Raw genomic sequence first — 23,701 nt, forward strand, 5'->3', positions numbered from 1 at the left:
TACTGAGTGCAACGAGGCCACTTTCCCTTCCTCTGGGCATCGGGATTCTCCTCCATCGCTGCCTTCGCTCGGCGCACACGCTCAAGCTTCTTCTCCCTCTCCGCCCTGTACGCAGCAACACGCCTCCTTTCCTCCTCTTCCTTATGCTCCTTTTCTATAGCCTCGTGTCTGCGTCTCTGCTCAAACCTCTCCTTAACCTCCGCATCCCACTCCTTTAGGCCTTCTAGATGCTGCTTGTCCGACTCCTTGATCTCAGTGTCAATCCACTGCTCAAAGTCACACAGTGGTGGAACGGTCTACAAGAAAAACAAATTGTTACAAAACAAATAAATAAGCAATACTTAATATCACAAGAAAATTAATTAACACACAATAAAAATTCCTCACAAACGATGCACGGCGTTGTTGCTTTGTAGGTTCCCATGCATAATTCGGACACATCCAGTACCTCTGTCTATATATTTCCTCATCTTCAGAGATGTCTACCTTGCAAGGATCACCACAAAAGCACATTGGTCGAGGAACGCCTTTAGGGAGAGGCTTTAGGTCGTAGGGATTTGCCCTCTGGCGACTATAGCTACAATTGAAAGAATTTAGTCATATTAACGGAGAACCAAACCTAAACCTAGGGTTTTCTATTTGTTGCACAAATAATGAATATACATTGGGATTATCTTGGAATACGAGCTTTACCACGCCTTGGCATCCTAACATTACGTAGAAAAAAAAATCAATCCAAAGTACCTTGCAACGAATGTAAAGCTACTAACACTAAATCACCATACCTCCCAAATAAGCTTTTCATTACAAACCCTAAGCAAATTTGAATCCCAACAAACACAAAATTTAACTCAATGATTATAAACCAGAACATATACAACAACAACAACAACAACAATCAAACATTTGGGTCATTCAATCATTTGAACCACAAAACATTGCACGAATGATATGAACATGAACCAAACCTATAATGCCAAGTTAAAAAACAACCGAATCTAAATGGATGAATTGAAAAAGGGGAAAGAGGAGTACCTAGGCAAAACGCCTTGGTCATAAAAAATTGAAATGTAATGACCAACAAATAACTAAAATACATACTAACCCTAATGACCAACAAATAACTAACCCTAATGACACCTACAATAAACAAAGAACCCTAATGACCAAAATAACTAGAAACCAAACTAACCTAACATGTTCAGCACATAAAACAGTTAAACAACAATGCACTCAATCATCCTAAGCCATACATTTTGCAAATGCAAACACACATATACCAAAACACCATACACCCATGATTCCACATGATTAGAGATAATGCAAGCACATCTACGCGGATAGATTGGAGGAGGGGAGGGACCATTACCTCGAGGAAGCTTCGGGAGACGATATCTGGGCACCTAGGGTCGCATTTGGGGGTTAGAGTTTCGTGGGGGGGGGCGTGGGGGGATTTGGGAGACAGAGAGCCGGCGATCTTCAGAATGGAGGGAGGAAGAAGAAGGGGGCCTCGGCGCGGCTTCAAGAGCCCAGACCTCGGCGTTGAGTCAGGCCGCACGCGAGTCTGGTGGCTCGGTGTTAAGTGACCCCGCGCCGAGCTATTGGGCCACGATGCGTTGTTGGGCCGCCTGGGCCGCGCGCCGGATGGTGCCAATAGCTCGGCGTGTAGTCCCGCCGCGCCGAGGTTGGGCCCGTGGCGTTGGCTGACACGACGCCGACGTGTCGGACCTCACGCGCCACCGTGTCGCCGTCGACTGGGGTCGTCCGTGACGTGGCAAGACCTCGGCGTCGTGTCAGTCGACGTCGACCCCTATACCTCGGCGTCATGTTCTAAGACGCCTAAAAATGGTCTATTTTGGCGTAGATCTTTTTATAAAAAATGTTTTCAAAAGGGACCAAAATACAAAAATTTCACTCTGTTGGGAAGCATGGCAAACATGCATGCGTGTTTGCATCACATCAGAATTCAGAAAGGACGTACGTGACACGTACGCCATGTCGACGGCATGAGTGGCTCGTCCCATGCTAATTGTGTGAGGCATAAGCGCCCTGTTTATTTATTCTTGAAAATGTTGCAAGCGTCTCCTGGCGCTGCGCGTCGCGTTGCTACGTAGCGTGGGTTTGGCATAATGAGATGCATCTTCCCAACTCCCAAGCTAGACCGATGCAACAGCCCTAAGCAGCTCTCGCTCTCAACAACAATCAACAGGACCGGAGCCCTCCTCTCTCTTTCTAGTCTCTACTCTCTATATATACATCGAGGCGAGGCGCCACAGTATATTCATAGAGAGATATACGCACGCCACACAACCCATGTCAGCTGCTATGGCAACGCAAGAGAATAAGCCGCCGCCGGCGGCGGCGGCGGGGAGGAGGGGAAGCCCGCTGCTGCGGAGGTGCAAGCGCGACGGGTACACGCACGGGCTGCGCCCGCCGCAGATGGAGGCGCTCCGGGCCATGTGCGGCGCGCTCATCCCGTCCCTACCCGCCGTGCTCCTGGAGGGGGACGACCAGCAGCCCGGCCGTGGCAAGGGCGACGACGACCTCGAGCGGTTCTACCGCGCATCCGCCGCCGACGGCGTCATCCCTGACGAGGTGAGCTACGACAGACTACGATTATCCATGCCATCATGCATGGTGCCATGCATGGACAGCACAAGCACGCATGGTGTCTGACAAAACTGGAACTACTACCTCTATATTTAAATTTCTCCGCTAATAATAATAAAAATAATAATTCTTTTATTACTTCTGTTCATGATGATGCATGATTGATAAATGAAAAGGTGGCGGAGATGGTGACCCGGTGCGTATGGGAGGCGATGCAGCTTATGAGGGTCATCCTGTGGATGCTGAGCACCAGGGTGGGCACGTTGGCGCTCTGCGGCCGGCTGTGCTTCTCTGGCAACGGCAAGTTCCCGTTCGTCTGCAAGTTCGCGGACATGCCGGTGGAGCGGAGAGAGCAGGTGCTGAAGCGGTGGAGCAAGGCGCGGTGGCTGTTTCCCCTCAAGATCACCTTCCTCATCACCAAGCTCCTCTCCCACTACTCATTCTACACAATGGTATGCACGTTGTTATTACAAAGTTTTTCCTCATACATGCATGTGTTATTCTTGCAAGGGTTGAGATTATTATCGCCTTTAAGTTATTTATTTCATGTAGTGGCGATCACTCTAATAATTCTAGTCTTTGTCGTAGCATATGCATGTTGGCATGCCGTGCTAGTCCGCCTAGTCACTACAGGAAAACGCCTCTTTGCCGACTGCTTGCCCCGGTCGGCAAAGGCATAAACCCAGTCGGCAAAGGCTTTGCCGACCGCAAAGCCACGTGGCAGTCGGCAAAGAGCAGTCGGCAAAGCCTGGGTCGGCAAAGGCGGATTTGCCGACTGCCACGTGGCACACAGTCGGCAAATCCTTTGCCAACTGCCACGCCAGCAGTCGGCATAGCCACGTGGCGCCGTCAGCCCTGACGGCAGGCTTTGCCGACTGCTGGTTCCTCGGCAGTCGGCAAAGAATTTTTTTTTCAAAAATTGTTTGCCGACTGGCTGCCAGCTAGGCAGTCGGCAAAGAAAGAAAATATTTTTTTTTTGAAATGTTCTTTGCCGACTGCTTTCGGAGTTGCAGTCGGCAAAGGTTTGACCTCTTTGCCGACTGCCTCCCATTGCAGTCGGCAAAGACTCTGTCCTGGGGTTTTTTTGCCCAGCTTTGCCGACTGTAAACAGTCGGCAAAGCTGGAATTTTTTATTTTTTTGCTTTTGTTTTCTGTTTTCTCGCATCAAAACCCTGCAAAATCACAAATTATAATCCAATTTCACCAGAAGCACCGGTAGCACCATTTATATCACAATTTCATCACATTTGTCGCCAACATCACCACATATATCACAATAACGCACAACATCACATATACCTCACATATATGTCACAATAACAACCACACAAGTGCATTACAACCATCACATGAAGTCCAACACGTCGAACACCACAAATCGACATCCATCACACGAAGTTCAACATAACAAGTCTAGGTCCATAACGAAGAAAAGAAATACATGACAACAACTTCGACGATACGGTGGATACATGATAACAGAATCGACATGTACCTAGCTCGTCGCGCCGTCCCCGGTCTCGTCGTCCGCTCCGCCCCCAGAGCCCCGAGGGTTTGCCCACGGAAACCCCCTTGGACCAAACTGAGGCGCCTGCGCGTACTGCCACTCTCCGCGCACCGGCGGCCACGAGTACGTCGGAGGAGGACCACGCGGAGTTGGATACGGTGGATAGGGTGCAGGTGGTGGATACGACATCATCTGATGGCCGGGACCTCCAGGAGACGGGTTCGAACCCGTCGACTGTACCTGCACAAGTTAAACGCCAAGTGATGTCATTAGTATCTGCAGCATGGACGCACAAGTTAAAGCAAGAGTCAATATACTCACCGGGGTCCCTCCAGGAGCGACAAGAGCAGGCACAGGAAAAAACTCTGGAGGAGGAGGCGGTGGAGCGAACATTGGAAGAGGAGGCGGTGTAGACGCCCCGGGCGTCTGCATGGACTGGAAGAAGCTGGCCATGTTCTGCATCTGAGTGTTGTAGTGCTGCTGCAGGCTTTGCTGGTAAGCCATCTGTTGCGCCATCATCTGCGCGTGCAACGTGGCGATCCTCTCCTCCATCTTGGCCTCCATCTGGGCCTGCAATATTACATCCGCAGTGTTGATTGTATGTACAGGTGCGAAACGAGTGAACGACGAACGAAACGGCACTTACCTGTGACGCTGACTGCCGCCGGGGCGCTACGGGGATGTCGCTGGAGCTCGTGGGCGTGGATCGAACCTGGGTCAGCGTAGGAACCTGGGACGGGTCGAGGGCGCTGTGGGCCATGTAGTAGCGGCCATGCTGCTTCCCTGGTCCCAACCTCTGCAGGAGGTCTGTGTCCAGGGGCTCGGCGGTGGGGTCGAACGTCTCCCCGTAGCGCTGGCGAGCCGCGACGGTGTACTCGGTGGCCTTCTCGTAGGCGGTGGGGTTGGTGTACGCATCGGGCCCGTCCTCCGGGTTGTAGACGTTGTTCGGATCCGTCGCCTTGCCCTTGTGAGAGAGGAGGTACGCGGTGTACTCGTTGATTTCCTGCCCACCGTGCGTCGCCGTCACATGTGGAGATGTCCAGGTTTTAGCGACCCGACGTCGCCACTTGCTCGAAACTTTCTCAAATTTTTACCACAGCCTCCGCATGCGATGACAAGACACGTCGTCAAGTTTCGTCATTTTCGGACTCCGTTTCGATTTTATAAAATTTAAAAACACTTTTCACGCGCGTGGCTCGGCGTGTTCCGACACCAACACGGTCGAAATTTCACGCGAGGCCCCGCACACGGCCTCAACATGCTCCAAACATCATGAATATCATTTTCTGAATGGCCGGATTCCATTATTTCATGTACCTGCAGTTCAAATCTGGAGCTGTCGGAAAAAATCAAAGAAACAGAAAAAATCTACGGAATATAGCAAAATAAATCAAAATGACCCCAAACTTGGAATATATCATGTAATTACTGTACCAAGCCAACACAAAAAACTGGGATCGAAAATCAAAAAAAATAAAAATTCTTTGCCGACTGCCAGGGAGGATGGCAGTTGGCAAAGCCTGCGCCTTTGCCGACTGCTGACGGAGTGGCAGTCGGCAAAGGTGACGGTGTGGATGGCGTCAATCATGGCCTGCCTTTGCCGACTGCAATTATTTGCCAACTGCCTGGCAGTCGGCAAAGCCATGGCTTTGCCAACTGCCTGGCAGTCGGCAAATCCAGGCAGTCGGCAAATCCTGCTTTGCCGACTGCAGGAAATTCCAGTTGGCAAAGGGACCTCTTTGCCGAGTGTCGAAAAAAAACAGTTGGCAAAGAAAATTGCAGTCGGCAAAGAGCCAGTTTCCTGTAGTGAGTCACATTGATGGCGTGTGTGGTAATCGCCTATACATCGTACGTGTGGAAAAGGCCCTTCGATCGATCGATACCCTCTTGCGTTTTGGCAACTTTACTAGAGGTTTCAAAGAACCCAGCCTAATATAAGACGTGATGACGACATGGACGCGAGAGGCAAAAAAATCTACTATATACCATTGATATTTAGTAAAACTCTGTCAGGGTCACTGTGACTAAATTAACTACCTGATAGATGTACCAGCGCCCGCGCGCACACACAAAAATCACTGTCAGGACTGCAAACAGTTGGCGTTAAATTACCATTATTTCTAGAAAGCATGCATGTATTCGGTAGTGCGTACGTGAGAGGGACTTTTCTTGACTTCTCGGGCGGCAAGAGAATTCATGCAGCAGCCAGCAGACGGGAAGGTTGGAGCATGGAAGCTAGCTGTAGCTATAGCCAGCCAGCCAGTAGCCACGTTATTCCTTATTCAATTCGATCATGTCTGGTTTGCTGCTCCGGGCTCCCACTTGTGATTGGCGACTGGGGCCACAGGGGGGGGGGGGGGGGGGGGGGGGGGGGGGGCGCTACTACCGATGCCAGAGCAGCAGAGCCTCTCTAAAATCCCCATAAATTTTTATGCAAAGTTCTACGATGTAGGTAGGGCTGAGACTCCCTAAAATCCTCATTAATTTTTAAGCAAAGTTCTATAGTGTAGATGGGATTGTTTATCCCATGAATTTTTATGCAAAGTTCTCCAGTGTAGGTAGGGCTGAGACTTCCTGAAATCCTCATTAATTTTTAGGCAAAGTTCTATAGTGTAGATCTGATTGCTCATTAAGGCTACCGATGCTGGAGCAGTGGAGCCTCTCTGAAATCCCCATGAATTTTTATGTAAAGTTCTATGGTGTAGGTGGAGCTGAAACTCCCTGAAATCTTCATTAATTTTTAGACAAAGTTCTATGATGTATTTGAGACTGCTTATTAATTTTTAGACAAAGTTCTATGATGTAGATGAGACTGAGACTTAAAATCAAACAACGCTCAGAGATACGTAAAGAAGCAGCTCCCTAAAATTTTTCCGGATCCGCCGCTGAGGCTCCAGCATATATCATACTAATATTTGGTGCTGTCACTCAGCTCGATGCATGATGGTTTGGTTGGAAGATGGACGTGTAGGGGACGACACACTTCGTGCGATCGACGTGCGTGCATGCTGCACTCCGCACTCGGGTAGCTGGACAGTGCACCACGCACGTACAGTTTCTGGACAGCTAGTACAGAGGGTCATTAACTCATTATATTATTTTGGATATGGTCCAGTTATTATACACTACTACTAGTTAGTCATTACTTATAATAACACAACTACTATATATCGTCTGGCCATTAATTACTACATCTGCGCAAAATGTCAGAAATTATCTATAGCTACAATATTATAGTATCCAGAAGTAGTGTCAGGAAAATGCATGCTTTCATACGCTACTAGGTGATGATATTACAATAAAATATCGCGGTCAAAGTCTCAACAGTTGAATTGTGAAAAGATGAAAAACACCCGTTGTGTTATAACTATCCTTGGGCCCTCCTCACTGAGAACCTAGAGAAGGCTCCTACGGAGTACAGTACTATTTAGTTTTAATCATTTTATCTCGCCGCCACTCCACCCACGTTCCGCTCATCGTGGCATGTCGCCGCTGGACAGCTAACCCTCTCCGACGAGCCCCCATGGTGGATCCACCTCTCCGGCTACAGTGCAACACTATCAGCGTATACTCCCTTATAATTAAAAAAAAGAAAAGGAAGGTACCAATTCAGTTAAATGCACCTCTTCGCTTACCTACTACTCAATCCATCTCAAAATATAGGGTCATAGGATTACAAAAAGTCAAATTCCATTCGTTTTGGCCAATAATTACTAAAATTATATGCATGATTACTACATAATATAAGTTGTCTCAAGAGATTTGCATTCGATTTATATTTTTAATAGAAACTGACTTGGATGCAATATATTGTAACAGTAATTGATGGTGAAAGTATGCTTCTAGAGACCTCCATATCTTATACACCTACTCCATCCGTCCCAAGAAGAAAGACGCTATGAGATGCGAGCCGTTCAAACTTTCTCAAGTTTGACTAGCTTAATAGTAAATATGAGCAACATTTGTACGACTAAATAGATTTTATTATGAAAATGTATTCCGTGATTTATCTAATAATACTAATTATGCATTTTAAATATTATTATTCTTTTATATATAATTGGTCAGCGTTATAAATAATTGACTTCTCGGGAAGTGAAAATAACGGATGGAGTAATTATATAAAATGAACTGAAGGAGTACTACAATATATCAATATGAGATGTGTGGCTAGCTTACATGCCATGCCATGTTAATCCTCAGGTGGAGCTCCTTAAGCTCCTGTTTGCTGGTTGGTTTCTGTGCTGATTTGGGCTGACTGGTGCTGGTTTGTTGTGAGAGAGAAACATTGTTGACTGGCTGGTTTGGGCTGGCTGAAACCAACAAGTGAACAGGCTCGGTGGATGTTAGGATGAGCTGAAAATACTAGTTTGTCTTATCTCCTTATTTTCTATGAAAAACTATTTTACCAAATGTCAACTTTATCGGTGAAGCTGCTCGTAGAACCAAAGCCAAAAGAAGATGCTCAATCAGCTTACCCAGAGTTGTACTCAGCGGGGGCCTAATAATACTCAGAGTTGACGGTTGCAAAGATGTGGCTTTCGATTAATTAATTATGTCATCGTCATGTGGGTGCCATTTTCCCAACGTGCAGGTAAACGAGGACTCGGACAACCCGTCCTGGAAAGCAATAGGATACAGCGTGCCGGAGCCGGACGTTGACAGGCCACGGGAAGAAGGTCGAACGGAAGTAGCGCCGTCGCCGCGGCCACTGGACAGCGGCATCGTGGAGACCAGATCCCTGAATGACGCCACGCTGCTCAGGTCACTCACGGAGCGAGGACTGGCGGTGAAAGCAGACGTGTCGGGCGCGCACCACACTGTGCGATGCGACGTCGTCATCGTCGGTTCAGGCTGCGGAGGCGGCGTGGCCGCCGCCGTGCTGGCGGCTGCGGGGCACAAGGTCATCGTCGTGGAGAAGGGGGACTACTTCACAGCCGAGAGCTACACCTCCGTGGAGGGCCCGTCCATGGAGCGCCTCTACGAGAAGGGAGGCATCTTCTGCACGTCCAACGTGACGACCATCATGTTCACGGGCACCACGGTCGGCGGCGGGTCCGCGATCAACTGGTCGGCCAGTATCCGCACGCCGGAGTGGGTCACGCAGGAGTGGGCGCGCGAGCATGGGCTCCCCATGTTCGGGAGGCCCGAGTACGTGCATGCCATGGACGCGGTCTGCGCCCGGCTCGCGGTGACCGGCGGGTGCCGGGAGGAGGGGTTCCAGAACAAGGTCTTGCGCCGTGGCTGCGAGGCGCTCGGGCTACGCGGCGACGCCGTGCCGCGCAACTCGTCGGAGGGCCACTTCTGCGGCAGCTGCCACCTCGGCTGCCCCACCGGCGAGAAGCGTGGCACCGACACGACGTGGCTCGTCGACGCGGTCGCGCGCGGCGCGGTCATACTGACAGGCTGCAAGGCCGAGCGTTTCATACTCGAGAGCAACCCCGGCGGCGTCGAGAACGGCCGGAGCAAGAAGTGCGTGGGCCTGGTGGCGGCGTGCATGAGCGACGGCATCACCAAGAAGCTGCGCATCGAGGCCAAGGTTTCCGTCTCGGCGTGTGGCGCGCTCATGACGCCACCTCTGCTCCATAACAGCGGCTTCAAGAACAGGCACATCGGCCGCAACCTTCACCTGCACCCGGTGTCTATGGCGTGGGGCTACTTCCCGGACGGCACGCCGGAGGCGGCAGAGCTCAGTGGCAAGTGCTACGAGGGCGGCATCATCACGACCATGCACCGCGTGACCGGCCGCACCATCATCCAGATGCCGGCGCTGGGGCCAGGGTGCTGGGCTTCGCTGATCCCCTGGGAGTCGGGACGCGACATGAAGGAGCGCATGCTCCGGTACGCGCGCACCGCGCACGCCTTCGCCCTGGTCCGCGACCGCGGCGCGGGGCACGTGGACGGCGAGGGCCGCGTGCGCTACGCCCCGAGCCGGGAAGACGTGGAGGAGCTCCGCAACGGGCTGCGCCAGGCGCTGCGCATCCTAGTGGCCGCCGGAGCGGCCGAGGTGGGCACCCACCGCAGCGACGGGCTCCGGCTGCGGTGCGACGGCGGCCTCCGCGACGAGGACCTGGAGGCGTTCCTCAAGGAGGTGACCGTAGGGAAAGGCCCCATGCTCCCGGGGCCTGACACGTGGGCGCTCCACTGCTCGGCGCACCAGATGGGCAGCTGCCGGATGGGGTCCGGCCCGCAAGACGGCGCCGTGGACGGCCGCGGCGAGAGCTGGGAGGCGGAGGGGCTGTACGTGTGCGACGGCAGCCTGCTGCCCACGGCGGTGGGCGTCAACCCCATGATCACCATTCAGTCCACCGCGTACTGCGTCTCCAAGGGCATCGCGGAGTCTCTGGCACGTGACAAGAAACAGTAGTAGCCTGCTGCTTGAGACCGTCGGGTCGTGCTCGCAGAGAAATATGCTTGTGTTGTGTGATTCGAGTCGCATTTGCCGGTGCCTGCGTTTCTGGGCTGTGTGTGCATGTTGGACGTGGTTTGGGCCAGCCAGTGCCCAGTGCGTCTTCATCATCCTTGTAGTTTGTTGCATAAAAGCCTATGGGCTCGTATCATTGGAAAACAAGTTGTCTTCTGTTTTCTGAAACCGGAGTGAGCAGTACACAGTAACAATTTCTGAGGTACAATTACCATGAGGGCTTTAAGAGGGGTATATGCGCAATGAGTGTGTGGTGCACCATAACTTTAAGATGGGACCCAGGAGCAGTGATAGTAGTTAAACCCGAGGACACAATAGTACTCCCTCCGTGGCCTGTTCGCTTGAGCTTATCGGTCAGAATTAATCCTACTTTTTTTAATCATGGAACCATGTTTTTCTCTTCCAATAAATCAATCAGTAATAACAGTAGGAGAAGAAGCAGCAGCAGTACTGGACAGTGCGCGAAAGGTTGTACTGCTAGACAGTGCAGTGCAATCTACTCCTAATTACACTCCGCAGTGCAGCACGTAGCGCACATTGTTGGTTCTTAACGCTGGCATCAGGGAGAAGCAAGCGGCGGTGCAGCCGTGCAGTGCAGCTGTTCGCCTGTTCACGCATCACGCGAGACACCGCACACGGACAGTACGCCGCCAGGACGAGGCGACGACGGCCTTCCGTGCGGCCGTCCCGATGGCTCAGCAGCACCTGCTGCCAGTGCCGGCGGGGCGGGGCCTTGTCTTGTCAACTTCACCGTGCCAGCGGGCCTACTAGCTAGCGAGTACTCCTACCGGTAGAGTAGAGTAGTGGGTAGTCTGCACGGGCGCTGTGAACAGGAGAGTACACCTACTAGCGAGTGTGAGTTGTGGGTGCTCTTGTACGCGCACTGTAATTGTGAACAGGAGAGTTGCAGTACTCCTAGCGACACCCCACCCTCACCGCGGTGGTGGAGCTGGACCCTCATCCCGCTGGCCTCTAGCCCCCCGCATCGGCCATGTCGGGGGGAACGTCCTTCTTTTTGTTGCGAGTAAAAAAAATACGTCTTTGATAAAAGTAGACATCCTGTTCATTTCGGCTCGATTGGCTTATAAGTCATGGCTGAAAGTACTGCTGGCTTGTTTGGTGGGAGAGAAAAATATTGTTCGTTGGCTGATAAGCCAAGGCTTATAAGCCAGATACGAGCTGTCGAACAGGCTGAGAGCCGCTTTACGGGCTCCCTGGCGAAGGTTATTTAACTCTTCACGGGGCCTTGACAATTGAAAGGAACCCTCGCGACACTGGTCACCGCGCCGTTTGGAGGGAGATGGAGAATTGCGGTCCCCACGAACGGAACTCTAGACAGCGTCGAAAGGATAGATGGGGAAGGAGTGAAATGTCCGTAACACCCCAGTACTTGTAAAGAGGGGTGACCGGCCAGCTCCGGATGAGTTGTAATTTCATCGTGTCCCAGGTATGCCCTCCAATAAGCACTACAATAATGGATGATGAATTAATGATCATTTACTCCTAAATTAAATCTATCCTCGTTCAATATAGCACTACCTTCGCTCCCTTCTCTCCTCTCTCCTATGGGACACCCTCGGCCTCCTCCGCACTAGTCCTTAGCGAGGGTAGAGGGCAGAGCGAAGCCCCCACAGTTGGCGTCGTCCATGGAGATCGAACTCATGACCAACCTCCTCCCTCAGCCATTCAAGAAACGCCTTGGCGTTCGGCTCAGGCAACACCCTGCTCTTGGCTGCTCCAGCCTCGGCCAGCATAGATTCCAAGGTCTCCTTCGCCACCGTCATACCATTGCACAGCTCATCAACCATCTAGGCTATGCACGTAGCGCTACCAGCAGCCTGGCCCTCCGCTTCTTGGCCTCCTCGGCAACCGTCCATTCACCCAACGCTTTCCTCAACTCTGTCCGCAGGTCCACGTTCCGGTTCATGATCTCTTGTGCCTCCTCTCGACTTTTCTTCAAAGACTCCTTTTTTTCACGACCTTCTCCGCCATCTCAAGCTTCTTCTTAAACTTCTCGTTCTCCTCCGTGAGATACAAAACCGCTTTCGTCTCCACCTTCACCACCTCCCTCTCCCTCGCCAACTACTCACGAAGGTCCATTTCAATGGTGCCGATCCACCACTTAACGGCCTGGGCGAGCAATAGCGATCGCACGGTGCTCCCCTCCGCGTCGTCAACGAGGTCATCGATGCTTTGCCTTTCCAGCATGACCTCCGCCTCATGAAGGCACGTTCGGCGGAAGGCACCAACCAAAAACCTTCGCTCTTCAGGGTTCACCTCAAGATGGCACGTGCGAAGGTTCAGGCTAGTGAACAGGTCCGTCTGCACATCGCCCATGCCAAAGCATATTGCTCAGGTGGACAAGGGTGCCCCGTCCCGCGTCCCCGTAATAAGCTGTCTTACCACTGCCTTTTTTGGGCTCTTGCTCGCCCTCCAACTCCTCCCCGTCCACCAAGATGTGGATCCCCAACGGCCTTCGACGAGACCCTTCACTTTCACCTTCTCCCGTCGCGGCTGCAGCATGCCGATCCGAGCCAACCTTCCCCGTATCGCCATCGTTGTCGTCATCCCTCGCCGATTCCATAAGCGAGTTGACGGTGGCGGCATCATCTTCATCATTAGAGGAAACGCTCGTCCCGTTCGAGCTCCCAGACCCACCAACGGAGTATTCTGGTGCCAACCTCGTGCTCTCGGGTTGAAAATGCGCAGAAAACAATAATTTACACTTTTCTCCAGTGATCTCTCCGGTGACCACCACCAAACTTTTTTGGTGCGGTCTAGAGAGCTTCTAGACCCACCGGAAAACTTCGGTGATCCTCACCGCAGGATGTTGTAGCCCTTCTCAAAAATTCGTGCTCTTTGGCACCTTCGCCGATCGCCGCCACGTGTCCAGGGGCATTCTCTGGTGCTCCTTCTCCTGTCAGCACTGAAAGAATATGTCCCACTATACATTTCCTAGTTCAATTCAATGAAAGAGCCAATCTCCAGTGCTCCCCTATAGGGCACCAGACGTTTCTGGTGGCCCACCTGCTAGTGAAACGATGATTGGACCAGAGTGAGTTAGGGGCGCCTAAGATCCGGTGAATCGCCAGCACCGAACTTATCCAGTGAGGGCAAAAATCTACACCAGCCCCTTCCCTCAACCTTTTGAAATGTGCTAACTCCATATATGTCCCACAGGACAACTACACCTTTTAGCATTGAGTAACCATTTTCAAAACAATTTTCAATGGATTTTCACTTGCTTCCTCACCACGTCACTAGGTCTCGTTAATCCTCACCTAGTGGCACTAGATAATTGTATTAGCTTAAGAAATCCCCTCTTAATAGTATGCTATCTATCCTAAATCTGGCCTTGCTCTCTACTGCAGCTTAGCTGGCAAAAGCAAAGAACCTATCTTATACCTTGCCTTTAATCCTTTGCTTCCAACTCCTTGTTGAGCACTTACATCTTGTGGTGATCTCCATCTCCACCATCTCCAAGCTTTGCTCAACACCATCTTGTGGCGTAACCTAGCTTAATTATCTCAAGTAAAGCATTAGTCTACTAGTGGTCACTCAATTATCAAAACTATAGGAACTTTTAACATGTACTTGTGTTCATGAATCGTCAAAACCCCAAATCCGAAATTGGGGCCTAGACGCATTCAAATATGTGTCTATCAAACTTTGTTCAACCATAGTTGCATCAAAGTTAGGACCCACTATATGCAATGACAAGCAATGGATAGAAATATGAACTTTCCCACAACTTGTGTCTTTTATCCACCTTCAATTCAAAAGGGGATGTTCAATTGTATAGACTCTCAAGAGGCATTCATGGTGACAGGATAAAACTTCATCTCAAGAACTTATGATAGAAATCTTATTGTAATTGAGCTTAAGCAAAGTTTTGGTACAATCATCATTGAGCCATAGAGCACGATAAAAAAATTCCTTACATGGGTAAACATGCAAAAGTTTACCAGAAAACTAGTAATTACATTTTTGCTACTAAGGCATATATATACATTTTTGTAATAAGTGGTTTGATTCTCTTGGACACAAGAGATGAAGCCAGATTTGTTCCTATGATGTAAAAAATATATAACGTTTCTTGGGTCACGAGACCCCAAAGCTTAATTTTGAGATACTTTAGTACTTTCACAAACGTAATAAGACCACCCAAGCGCATCACTGCAGCACAAAAAAATTCCATGTTGCACAACATCATTATCGGTTCACGGTGCGTAATAGGAGTAATTAGAAAAATGGTTCCATTCAGGAATATATGACATAACAAGAATGAATTACAATGAGATGGGGAAAGTGCATTTAGGCCCTGTAGTGGGTTTTAGTGGTTGGATGACAGAACAATTAAAGAACTAATGAGTTTGATGAGTCTTTGAATACAATGAGATGGGGAAAGTGCATTTAGGCCCTGTAGTGGGTTTTAGTGGTTGGATGACAGAACAATTAAAGAACTAATGAGTTTGATGAGTCTTTGAATAAGTTTCATTGGAAATGATCACAATCTCATGGTATTATTCAAATGAATAAGAAGCAAGCATATTTGATGAGGTAAAATAAGACAAAGAGAAATGAATATGGGTTTGGTATCAATAGTGGCTTGCTTTGCATAAACAAGAAGAGATTGATAGTTGATTGATATTGACCAAGTATTGAAGAATGGGTCAGGAATACATAAGTGAAGGGATGACAACTGACAAGCAAACGTCAAACGACAAAAGAGATAATATATAATGGATATAAAATTGTCTCAATATTGGTTTGCTTGTATGGGCAAAGACTTTGAAAATCACTATACATTGATATTGATCAAGTTAAAAGCATAATAAAGGAAATTATCAAGAGGAATGAAATTATAAGATAGATATTGAAATGAATATTAAAAGTGTCAAGCCAAAAATGAGGAGGATATAAGGAATTGTGATTTGGCTTGACCATATTGATGTTGATTCATATGTCAAGATATATTGCTTTTTTTATGTATCTAGACATAGTGTATATGTAAGTTCATAGAAAGCTTGCATCTAAAAAACCCAAAATGTCTTATAATTTGGAATAAAGGGAGTGCACGTTGCAATTTCTCAGGGTTCATACGTTTCCACTAGGAGCCATTGAAGTATTTGAAGCTTCTCAGATGTTGGTGCCTTCTCCAGTTCAACATTGAAGCATTGCTCAATCAGTCAGTTATGCTAATAATGTTGCAAGCAAAACCTTTTCTAATACATACCCAACCTTTGGTCAGGCTCACCAGCGCACACTTTCAAGTGGTCATCGCACTTGCTTACCAATCCGCAGCAGATTAAGCGCTTGGATGCTTACAGAAAAGATAAGAGTAGCCGAAGCAACTAGCCAACAGAAAAAAAACAGTAAATGCAGGATTCGAACAATTTGCTAGAAAAGTATGGAAATAGAAATAATTTGGTAGCTTCTACTGGTTGTGTGGCAGGATGCACCTGCCCATCTAGCACTGAACAAAAATCCATGGCATGTAAGCCTCGTTGCAGTATCAGGTTAAGTGTCTAATGCGACAACATTGACCATGGAGCTGACAAATCAGTAGTTCCATCATCCATGTGCCCATCAGTGGCACGCCACCTAGTTCAGCGAGGCCTGCTGTCGACCATCTGGGATTGCAAACAGAACTACAGGTTTTGACGACCTTATGAATGGGGCATCACACCTATAGTAGCCTTTCCTCTCGATCTGTATGATCTCTCCACGCTTGAGGTTCCTCATGTTTGCATCTCCGAGGGCCAAGGTCTCTCGTCGAGTGCAAGGGTTAAGATTCTCAAGGAAGTCTTCATCCTCCTCCAGCTGCCAAATGATGACCACATAGTATAATTCAGTGCCAGTTCATTAAACAACAGCTAAACTATTTGAGGAAAAGCTTAACAGGAGGCACATGTTGCATACTGCAATGTCCATTCTAAACCTGTGGCACAGATTCACTTGCAGCGGCTTGCCAAATTTCAAGGGAAAATCGAGCAAGACTTGTGAATGCAACTGCAGTTTGGCTGTTCATTTAGAAGATGGACATCTCTACTCCTATTAAGACGAAGCTACAATCGTCCACACCGTCGCTTCGTTCTGCCCCCGACTTGCGAGTGCCCCTTGACTCCCCGCATTCTCCCCGTGCCGATGGGTGGGACCAGGCTCTCTCTCTTGTCCCCCACTCAACGTGCCTCCCACACCCTCCACGATCCCATGCTCCCACCCGACTCCCCTGCGTCTACGAAAAGCTCCCCTCCCAACTCACCGCGCATCCAAACCCTAGCCACACACCCCTCGCCCTCGCCCCGGAGGCCGCCATACGCCCCTCGCCCTCTCCCCGGAGGCCGGAGCATGTGTCGCCCTCACCCGTGCGCCCCCGACACCGCACGGGGTGCTCCCTTTGCCTCGCCCCCGACGCCAACGCCGCCTCACACCTCTGCCGCCGCCGCCGCCGAGCGGCCCCAACGCGTACGCGCCACAGGAAACGGCGCCCGCCTCTCCGCCTCCTCCTCCTGTTCCTGTGGCGGCGACGGCTGCAGGTACAGCGGCGTGGGCCCCGCCCTACTCGACGGCAGCAACCCAAGCCGCCAAGCCTCCCGACGCCAGCCACCAGCTCCAGACCAAGTTCTCGCATGTAATCGTCCGATCTGGCCATCTTCCCAAGATCAGGTCTGATTGAATCAAGTTTTGTTCTGGAGATTCGTATCATCCCAGTGTACAAAATTATTTGTGGAAGGCAGGGCCATTTGCTAATCGCATATGATGATATGATGCAGCTGCACATAGGTCGGTGAAAACCTAGGTCTTTGCACCTGCATTTATATAGGCAGAAGAAAACCTAAGGTCTATGTACTATGTACTGCCGTACTGGCAAATACTGAATTAGACAATGCCTACTGAATCAGACATTGCCGAGTTCGAATATAGTAGGTTCTGGGTAAAATTTCCATTTTGTGCTAAGGCTGCCCAAAAAGGTACGGGTGAGTGCCTTATTTGCCTTTCATTCACCTTGTTGATTTGGCAGTTCTCTAGATGACATGATCATTTTTCTTTCATTCAGCTTGTTGATTTGGCGCTTCTTTACGTTTGTATTTTTCTTTATCTCATATTTAGGTAGAGCATGGAATTTGTAATATATATTTCTCCAAGCAGTCATGCTGTGATATTCTGAATCTATGCATACTCTATGAATCTTGCTATTTCAAGTTTGCAGAAAATGTATTCAAGCTAAAGATCAGCACAGACTGATCATGACATTGTTGAGAAAATATATGGCACTCTATGTATGGTTTGATGCAATAGTTCTCTTTTTGTACTGTTCTCTGAGAAAATAAGCTTTGAATGATGATTGGCCTCCATTGTCAACCCATGGTGGTAAGAGTCAAGCAGAACTGAGATTGGATCCTTTCTGAATTTAAGTTGGGGAAAAGTTCTACTAAGACGACCACTAATGTCATGTGTTTAGGAGAAACTGATACATACTAATTTAGCATTGAACATTGTAGCAGTGTGTTTTTACTCGGGAGTTAGATGGGCCGATCAATAGTCCAGTGTGGTCTTTTTATTTTTATTTTTTTTAATTTCATCAACCGGTATATGGATTGAGGCTCTAATTTAAAATTATCATTCTTTTACCAAATTCAGTTCTGAAACAATATCATCAAGTGAAGATTATACTATACCAGTTCAATATGCTTGTGCCGATATGTTAAATATCCATGTATGTTTGGTATATTTCTATGATTGTGTACTGTACAGACCAGCATATGGGGTATGGACGGAGACTAAATGATTCAATTAACCTCTGCTTTTCTTTAGTTAACGTGCTGCTGGAAAGACTAAAGTTCCTTGCAATAAAGATGCTGCAATTTGCAATGCACAATTTTTTATTGCTACATTATGTACTAAACTGGCTGTACATTTCTGCGGGTGATTTTCTTGGACCCCTGTAACCGGGGTGGCATACTGGCATAGGAGGCCTACAAGCCACTGTCCATCGAGGTGGTGGAGTTTGCACTGCCCCGGCCATGGAGGTGCGCATCAGGATCCTCTTCACTTCGCTCTACCACACTTACGTTTACTTCTGGGAGGCCATGGTATCTACTGATGACTCATCCCATTTGTAACGAGTCCGTTGAGATGCTTGGTGCAGCAACTTGAGGCTGACTTGCGCCTTATTGGGGACTTAATTTCTTTCTTATAGGGGCAGACTCCCTTGTTCCCTAGGGTCTTCGGTCATGAGGCTACAGGAGATGTTATCTTCCTGGACCCACTTTATTTTCTTGCGGTCTGCAGATGTTTAAATTGAATTTTACAGTCTCCTGCTTCTATTCTTAGTTACCTTATATATCGTTGGTCGTCATTTTTTATTGACACATTAGATGCAGAGCAATCCTGGATTCTAGACAATATGTGGAAATAGCACTAAGAAAAAGTTTGTGTTGTTTGAGACTGCAATCCGAGTGTCCATGCACAGTATGATGACCATGATATCTATGACCGGTAAAGGTAAAGATGATGGACCATGGAGCCTGTGATCTTGGCTGTGATGTCTTCTCTTTGGGGTATGATGCTAGGGTTCACCTAGTCAGTGTTCACAGCTTCAGTTATGAAGATGTATCTCAAGGCACCTTACATGACATGACTGAGCATTATATTATTTATTAATTCGGTGAGCTTGTGTACTGCTGACAGCAAGATCCAATTGAATGAAGGCGAAAAGATAGACTTGAAGAAATCCGTGGGAATTTCGAATGCAAAAATGCACCTTACATGACATGACTGAGCATTATATTATTTATTAGAAAATTTGTAAAAATGCATAGCAGTTTTTGTGAATTCAAAAAATAGATGGCAAAAAGGCATTGGGTAGCTTTTTTTTTACTATATTTATTGAAATCTTGTTATCAAAATATTGAGATGGTTTGGACATGTCCAACGGAGACCTCCAGAGGCACCGGTGCGTAGTGGAATCCTAAGCCATGATAGTAACGTGAAGAGAGACAGAGGAAGACCGAAGTTGACTTGGGTAGAGGCAATAAAAGGAGACTTGAAAGGATGGAATATACCCAAAGACTTAGCCTTAGATATGAGTGCTTGGAAAACAGCTATTCACGTGCCTGAACCTTGATGGCTTCTGCTGGGTTTCAACTCTAGCCTACCCCCAACTTGTTTGGGACTTAAAGGCTTTGTTGTTGTTGTTGTTGTAATTTGAAATAAATATGTGTTATGACGGGCCTCCAGTACAACCGGCGACAGCCAGCCAGTGGCTAAGGAGGCACCGTATCGGCTAGGCTAACAGCCCATATTATCTATCATTTAGCCTATTTATTAGATATATCCCTTACTTGTGAGAGCTATATATATGGCTTATAAGATATTTGGATAATTAAGCAGAAACAAATCTATTGTTTCCGGCTTCCCTGGGAGCCGGGAGTTCCTAACCCTAGCCGCCTCTACTGTTCACGCGTGAACAGTGTCGACGTTACTGTAGCTACGCGAGGGTTAGGGCTACAGCCGCAGCCGCCCATCCTCCACCACGGCGTCCAGCCGCCAGCAGCGAGGTTCCCAGCATGCTCCACCTCCCTCTCACCCCTACAGACTCCGTGATCTACGCGGTAGGATCTGCAATCCTATCAATATGGTTTTTTGCTGCTTTCATCATAGCTGTTGTTTTATATGAGGCCTAATATTGTACCGAGTTACTTGTTAGTTAGTCTTCTAAATCATGGGCTGGTGCTAAATGGTTGAGTCAATTCTTTCTACAAGAGTTGTGTTGTCTGTATATGCAATCAGGCAAAAAGACAAGTTTGTACTAATTTATTTGTCTGTTGATTTCGACTCACTTTTTTTTTTCTTATTCTTATTGAGCTGAAAATTTTGAGGCTCCTGACTACTATTACTGTGTTCAAAATTTTGGGACTCCCGTAGCAACGCACGGGCATCTGCTAGTCATGTGGTTAATTTCAGTGTATTTTAGTCCTATTGCACCATAAAGGAAATAAGATATGAAGGCACTTTGGTCCAAGAACTTACCTTTTTCTTGCAGATAAGATAATCGAATTCCACCAATGAGAGGGGCACTAGCTCCTCCATATCTGCTAACCATGTGATCTTCATTCTTGTTGTCTTCACAGAGCCCTCAAGATGTAGTTCTCCAACTAGTTCAGTAATGACTCCACCCTCCATCTTGATCTCGTTAATGATAGCATTCCCCCAGTCCATTAGGGTTACTTCCTCACCCTTGCTAATGGCAGACGCATCAGCATAATCTAGCCAGATTCTGTTAGTGAAGGTTGTAGCCTTCTTTCCAGCACCCTCACATTTCTTGTGCCTTGGTAAAATTCGAACAAATGGCTTCTCTGGACCATTAGTGAGAGTAAAGATCACACGCTGATCTGTTAGCACTGCAGTATGCCTTGCGCACACTGGGTCAATTATCTTCTTGTTGATTGTCCAGAGTTTATCCCACTCCATAAGATTCAGATTTTTCGAAGCACCCTTCAACAAACAAAAATGGATATGAAATCAGGAACATCCAGTAAATATGAACATAAAGCACAAGCAGATACAGTTACCTGTTGGAGTATAAATTGTATCAATGCCTCAACTTTCAAGCCACGACGTACTATGCCTTGAACAGTGGGAAAACGTGGGTCAGTCCAATCTTCGACTTTCTTGTTTTGTACAAACCAGAGAAGCTTCCTCTTGCTGAGAAGAGTGTAAACCATATTCAATCGGCTGAATTCATAAATTTCCACTCTCCTCAACCCCATATCTTGAAGAATTCGATAATATTGTGCATTCCTGTCATGATATTCACTGGAACGAAGAGCATGTGTCACTCCCTCGAATGCATCGACAAATGGGCAAGCGAAGTCATATGTTGGATAGACCTTATACTTTGAACCCACACGATGGTGAGGATCGGTATTACAGCGGTAGTAAACAGGATCCCTGAGCGACTTGTTAGGATCCTGCATGTCGAGTTTGCCACGCACACAGCACTGCATACCCCTTTCAGTTCCATTAACCATCTCTTTCCATAATGACAGATTTTCTTCAACAGTATTATTTCTGCACCTTGATTCAATACCATCCATCCTCTCTTTCCTCATTTGCTCCTTTGGTGTGTCATCAATATATGCTTTCCCCTGCTTGATCAAACTTTCAGCCATTTCCATTAGCTTTGGGAAATAATCAGATGTGTACGTGACAGCATCGTATTTGATCCCCAATGTCTCAATATCTTTCAGAAGGTTCTCAACAAACTCGTTGCTTTCTTTTGAAGGGTTTGTGTCATCAAATCGAACTATTAGGCGCCCTTGATATCTTTCAGCAAAATATTTGTTCAATAGTGCAGCCTTTGCATGACCAATATGGAGGTACCCACTAGGCTCTGGGGCAAAACGAACACAAACTTGTCCAACTTTTGCACCAGGGAGGTCAACTTCTGGAGCTGATGGGTCCTTTGAATCATGTACCTTTTCCTTAAGGCTTGGTGCAGGAGATTTTCCGATTCCTCGTTTCCCAACATATGCAGCCACAATTTCATTTAGTGTATTTCTATATTCAGCATCAATGCTATTGAACCAGCGGACAAGATTTTGGTATTTCTTTGATTTCCTTAGACTCTCCCACCGTTGACCAATCCCTGAAGAAAAATGACACAATTTGGTAAACGTTACAATGCCTGGAACAAGCCTTAAAGAAGAATGGTAAACAAACCCACAGCTTACCAGCAAGATTCGACCACACTGCAATGTCAGCAACTGTCAGACCATGACCGACCAGAAAGGTCCGGGAAGCCAGGTATCCATCAACGAATGAGCAGGCATTTTCAAATTCAGAGCCTGAAAAGAAAGTGGGGGCATAATCAAGCCATTCAACGACCTGCAAGTTTATTGACAACATCAATTCAGAATTCAGAATAATGAAAAGTCGTGAAAATAAGGTAATTTTCTAATAAGCACTTGATCACAACATACATGTCCAAACTCCATGTTGTTTCTCCCAGAAAAGCTAGAAAAAGATGCACTGCGGGCAATGTAATGGAGAATTGGTTTGACACCATGGAGTGATTCTCTGTACACAGGCAAAAAAGATGAATGCATGAAAAACACATAGTGCTCAATCTTTTGTAAACTTAGAAATTGACACATAAACATCACAAAACTGCCGTTAGCCCGTTACTCAGTTGCAAGCTCACATCAACATAGCAAAGTGAAATCCTAGTTGATATACTCCCAGGGATCATAGTGACCCATTTGAAAGAAAAAAAAAGTTGCTGCAACAATTAGGTGTGTACATTTAACAGTCCAGTGATCATTTTTCGTTTTAACAACTGAAAGCTAACATCAATAGGATCCCCACCCATGACAACTGCTGTCCCAATGCTAAGATATCATACAAAAATTACACAAGAGCTGGAAACAGTTTACCTGAAAGATTTTCTAGAAAAATAAAAAGAACATGTACCAGAGAAGACAAGCAAGAACTTACCCAGAACCAAACTTTAGGATGGGTGCAGAGCCCGTAGCAAGACTAGGATCAACGGTCAGTGGTACATCTGCAACCTTAGCCGCACAAATGATGGAAATTGGTGGGCTTTCTTGGGAGAATGCCAACTTTGCTTCCATTGACCCTGTTTAAAACAGACAAACGTGAAATCAGCATAAATCAACACATTAGCTTGGCAGCAAAAAGTGAAAAAAATGCAGGCTACACCTCTTTAGCTTTTTCCTTTGCATGTTAACACAAGAATAATAGCAAAGGAAAACCACTGATGGCGCAAAGATTAAATATGAAATCAAGCACACAAGATTGATACAAGCAGTTGATACTTTAAATCAGGAGCGGAGCAGACATAGGACATGGGTGTACACATGACATGTGCAACTGATTTTTATTTTTTTTTTGGCAAAAAATCGAAGTAAGTAGGGTCAGATCCGAATATAGATAGCTTCAATTAGGGATTTGGGGGTGCTCGGTTTCGTACATCTGAAAGGGAAGAGAAGAGGGCGGGCGGCGGGCATACCTGGTGGGTTCTCGTCCGCTGCGAATGCCAGTCGAGGGGCGGCGGCGCTCGCCCGGTTCGCCTTAACGCTCAACGAAAGAAAAGAACTGAGGCAGAAATAAGGAGAGGGTGTTTTTCTTTTGTT

At 47.6% G+C, this 23,701-nt stretch overlaps 3 protein-coding genes across 3 annotated transcripts; 1 reads left to right on the forward strand and 2 right to left on the reverse strand.

Annotated features, from left to right (window-relative positions):
- The first annotated feature begins 2,166 nt into the window (after positions 1–2,166).
- Positions 2,167–10,688, forward strand: LOC136536295 (long-chain-alcohol oxidase FAO1-like). Its single transcript, XM_066528641.1, has 3 exons — positions 2,167–2,595; positions 2,787–3,062; positions 8,712–10,688. Exons 1-3 carry the CDS (start codon positions 2,314–2,316, stop codon positions 10,482–10,484), a joined length of 2,331 nt encoding a protein of 776 aa, XP_066384738.1. The 5' UTR covers positions 2,167–2,313; the 3' UTR covers positions 10,485–10,688.
- LOC136510371 (uncharacterized) lies at positions 4,106–5,925 on the reverse strand. Its single transcript, XM_066504847.1, has 3 exons — positions 4,764–5,925; positions 4,439–4,687; positions 4,106–4,357 (listed from the first exon to the last, which is right to left on the reverse strand). The coding sequence occupies exons 1-3, from the start codon at positions 4,875–4,877 to the stop codon at positions 4,106–4,108; spliced, it is 615 nt and encodes a 204-aa protein (XP_066360944.1). The 5' UTR covers positions 4,878–5,925.
- Positions 10,689–15,896: 5,208 nt separating the features above from the next.
- On the reverse strand, positions 15,897–23,701 carry LOC136487305 (glutamate--tRNA ligase, cytoplasmic-like). Its single transcript, XM_066484468.1, has 7 exons — positions 23,578–23,701; positions 23,043–23,184; positions 22,529–22,625; positions 22,280–22,433; positions 21,119–22,194; positions 20,577–21,041; positions 15,897–16,364 (listed from the first exon to the last, which is right to left on the reverse strand). The coding sequence occupies exons 2-7, from the start codon at positions 23,177–23,179 to the stop codon at positions 16,146–16,148; spliced, it is 2,148 nt and encodes a 715-aa protein (XP_066340565.1). The 5' UTR covers positions 23,180–23,184; positions 23,578–23,701; the 3' UTR covers positions 15,897–16,145.

The sequence above is a fragment of the Miscanthus floridulus genome, chromosome 1 (assembly GCF_019320115.1).
Source record: "Miscanthus floridulus cultivar M001 chromosome 1, ASM1932011v1, whole genome shotgun sequence".
Lineage (NCBI taxonomy): Eukaryota > Viridiplantae > Streptophyta > Magnoliopsida > Poales > Poaceae > Miscanthus > Miscanthus floridulus.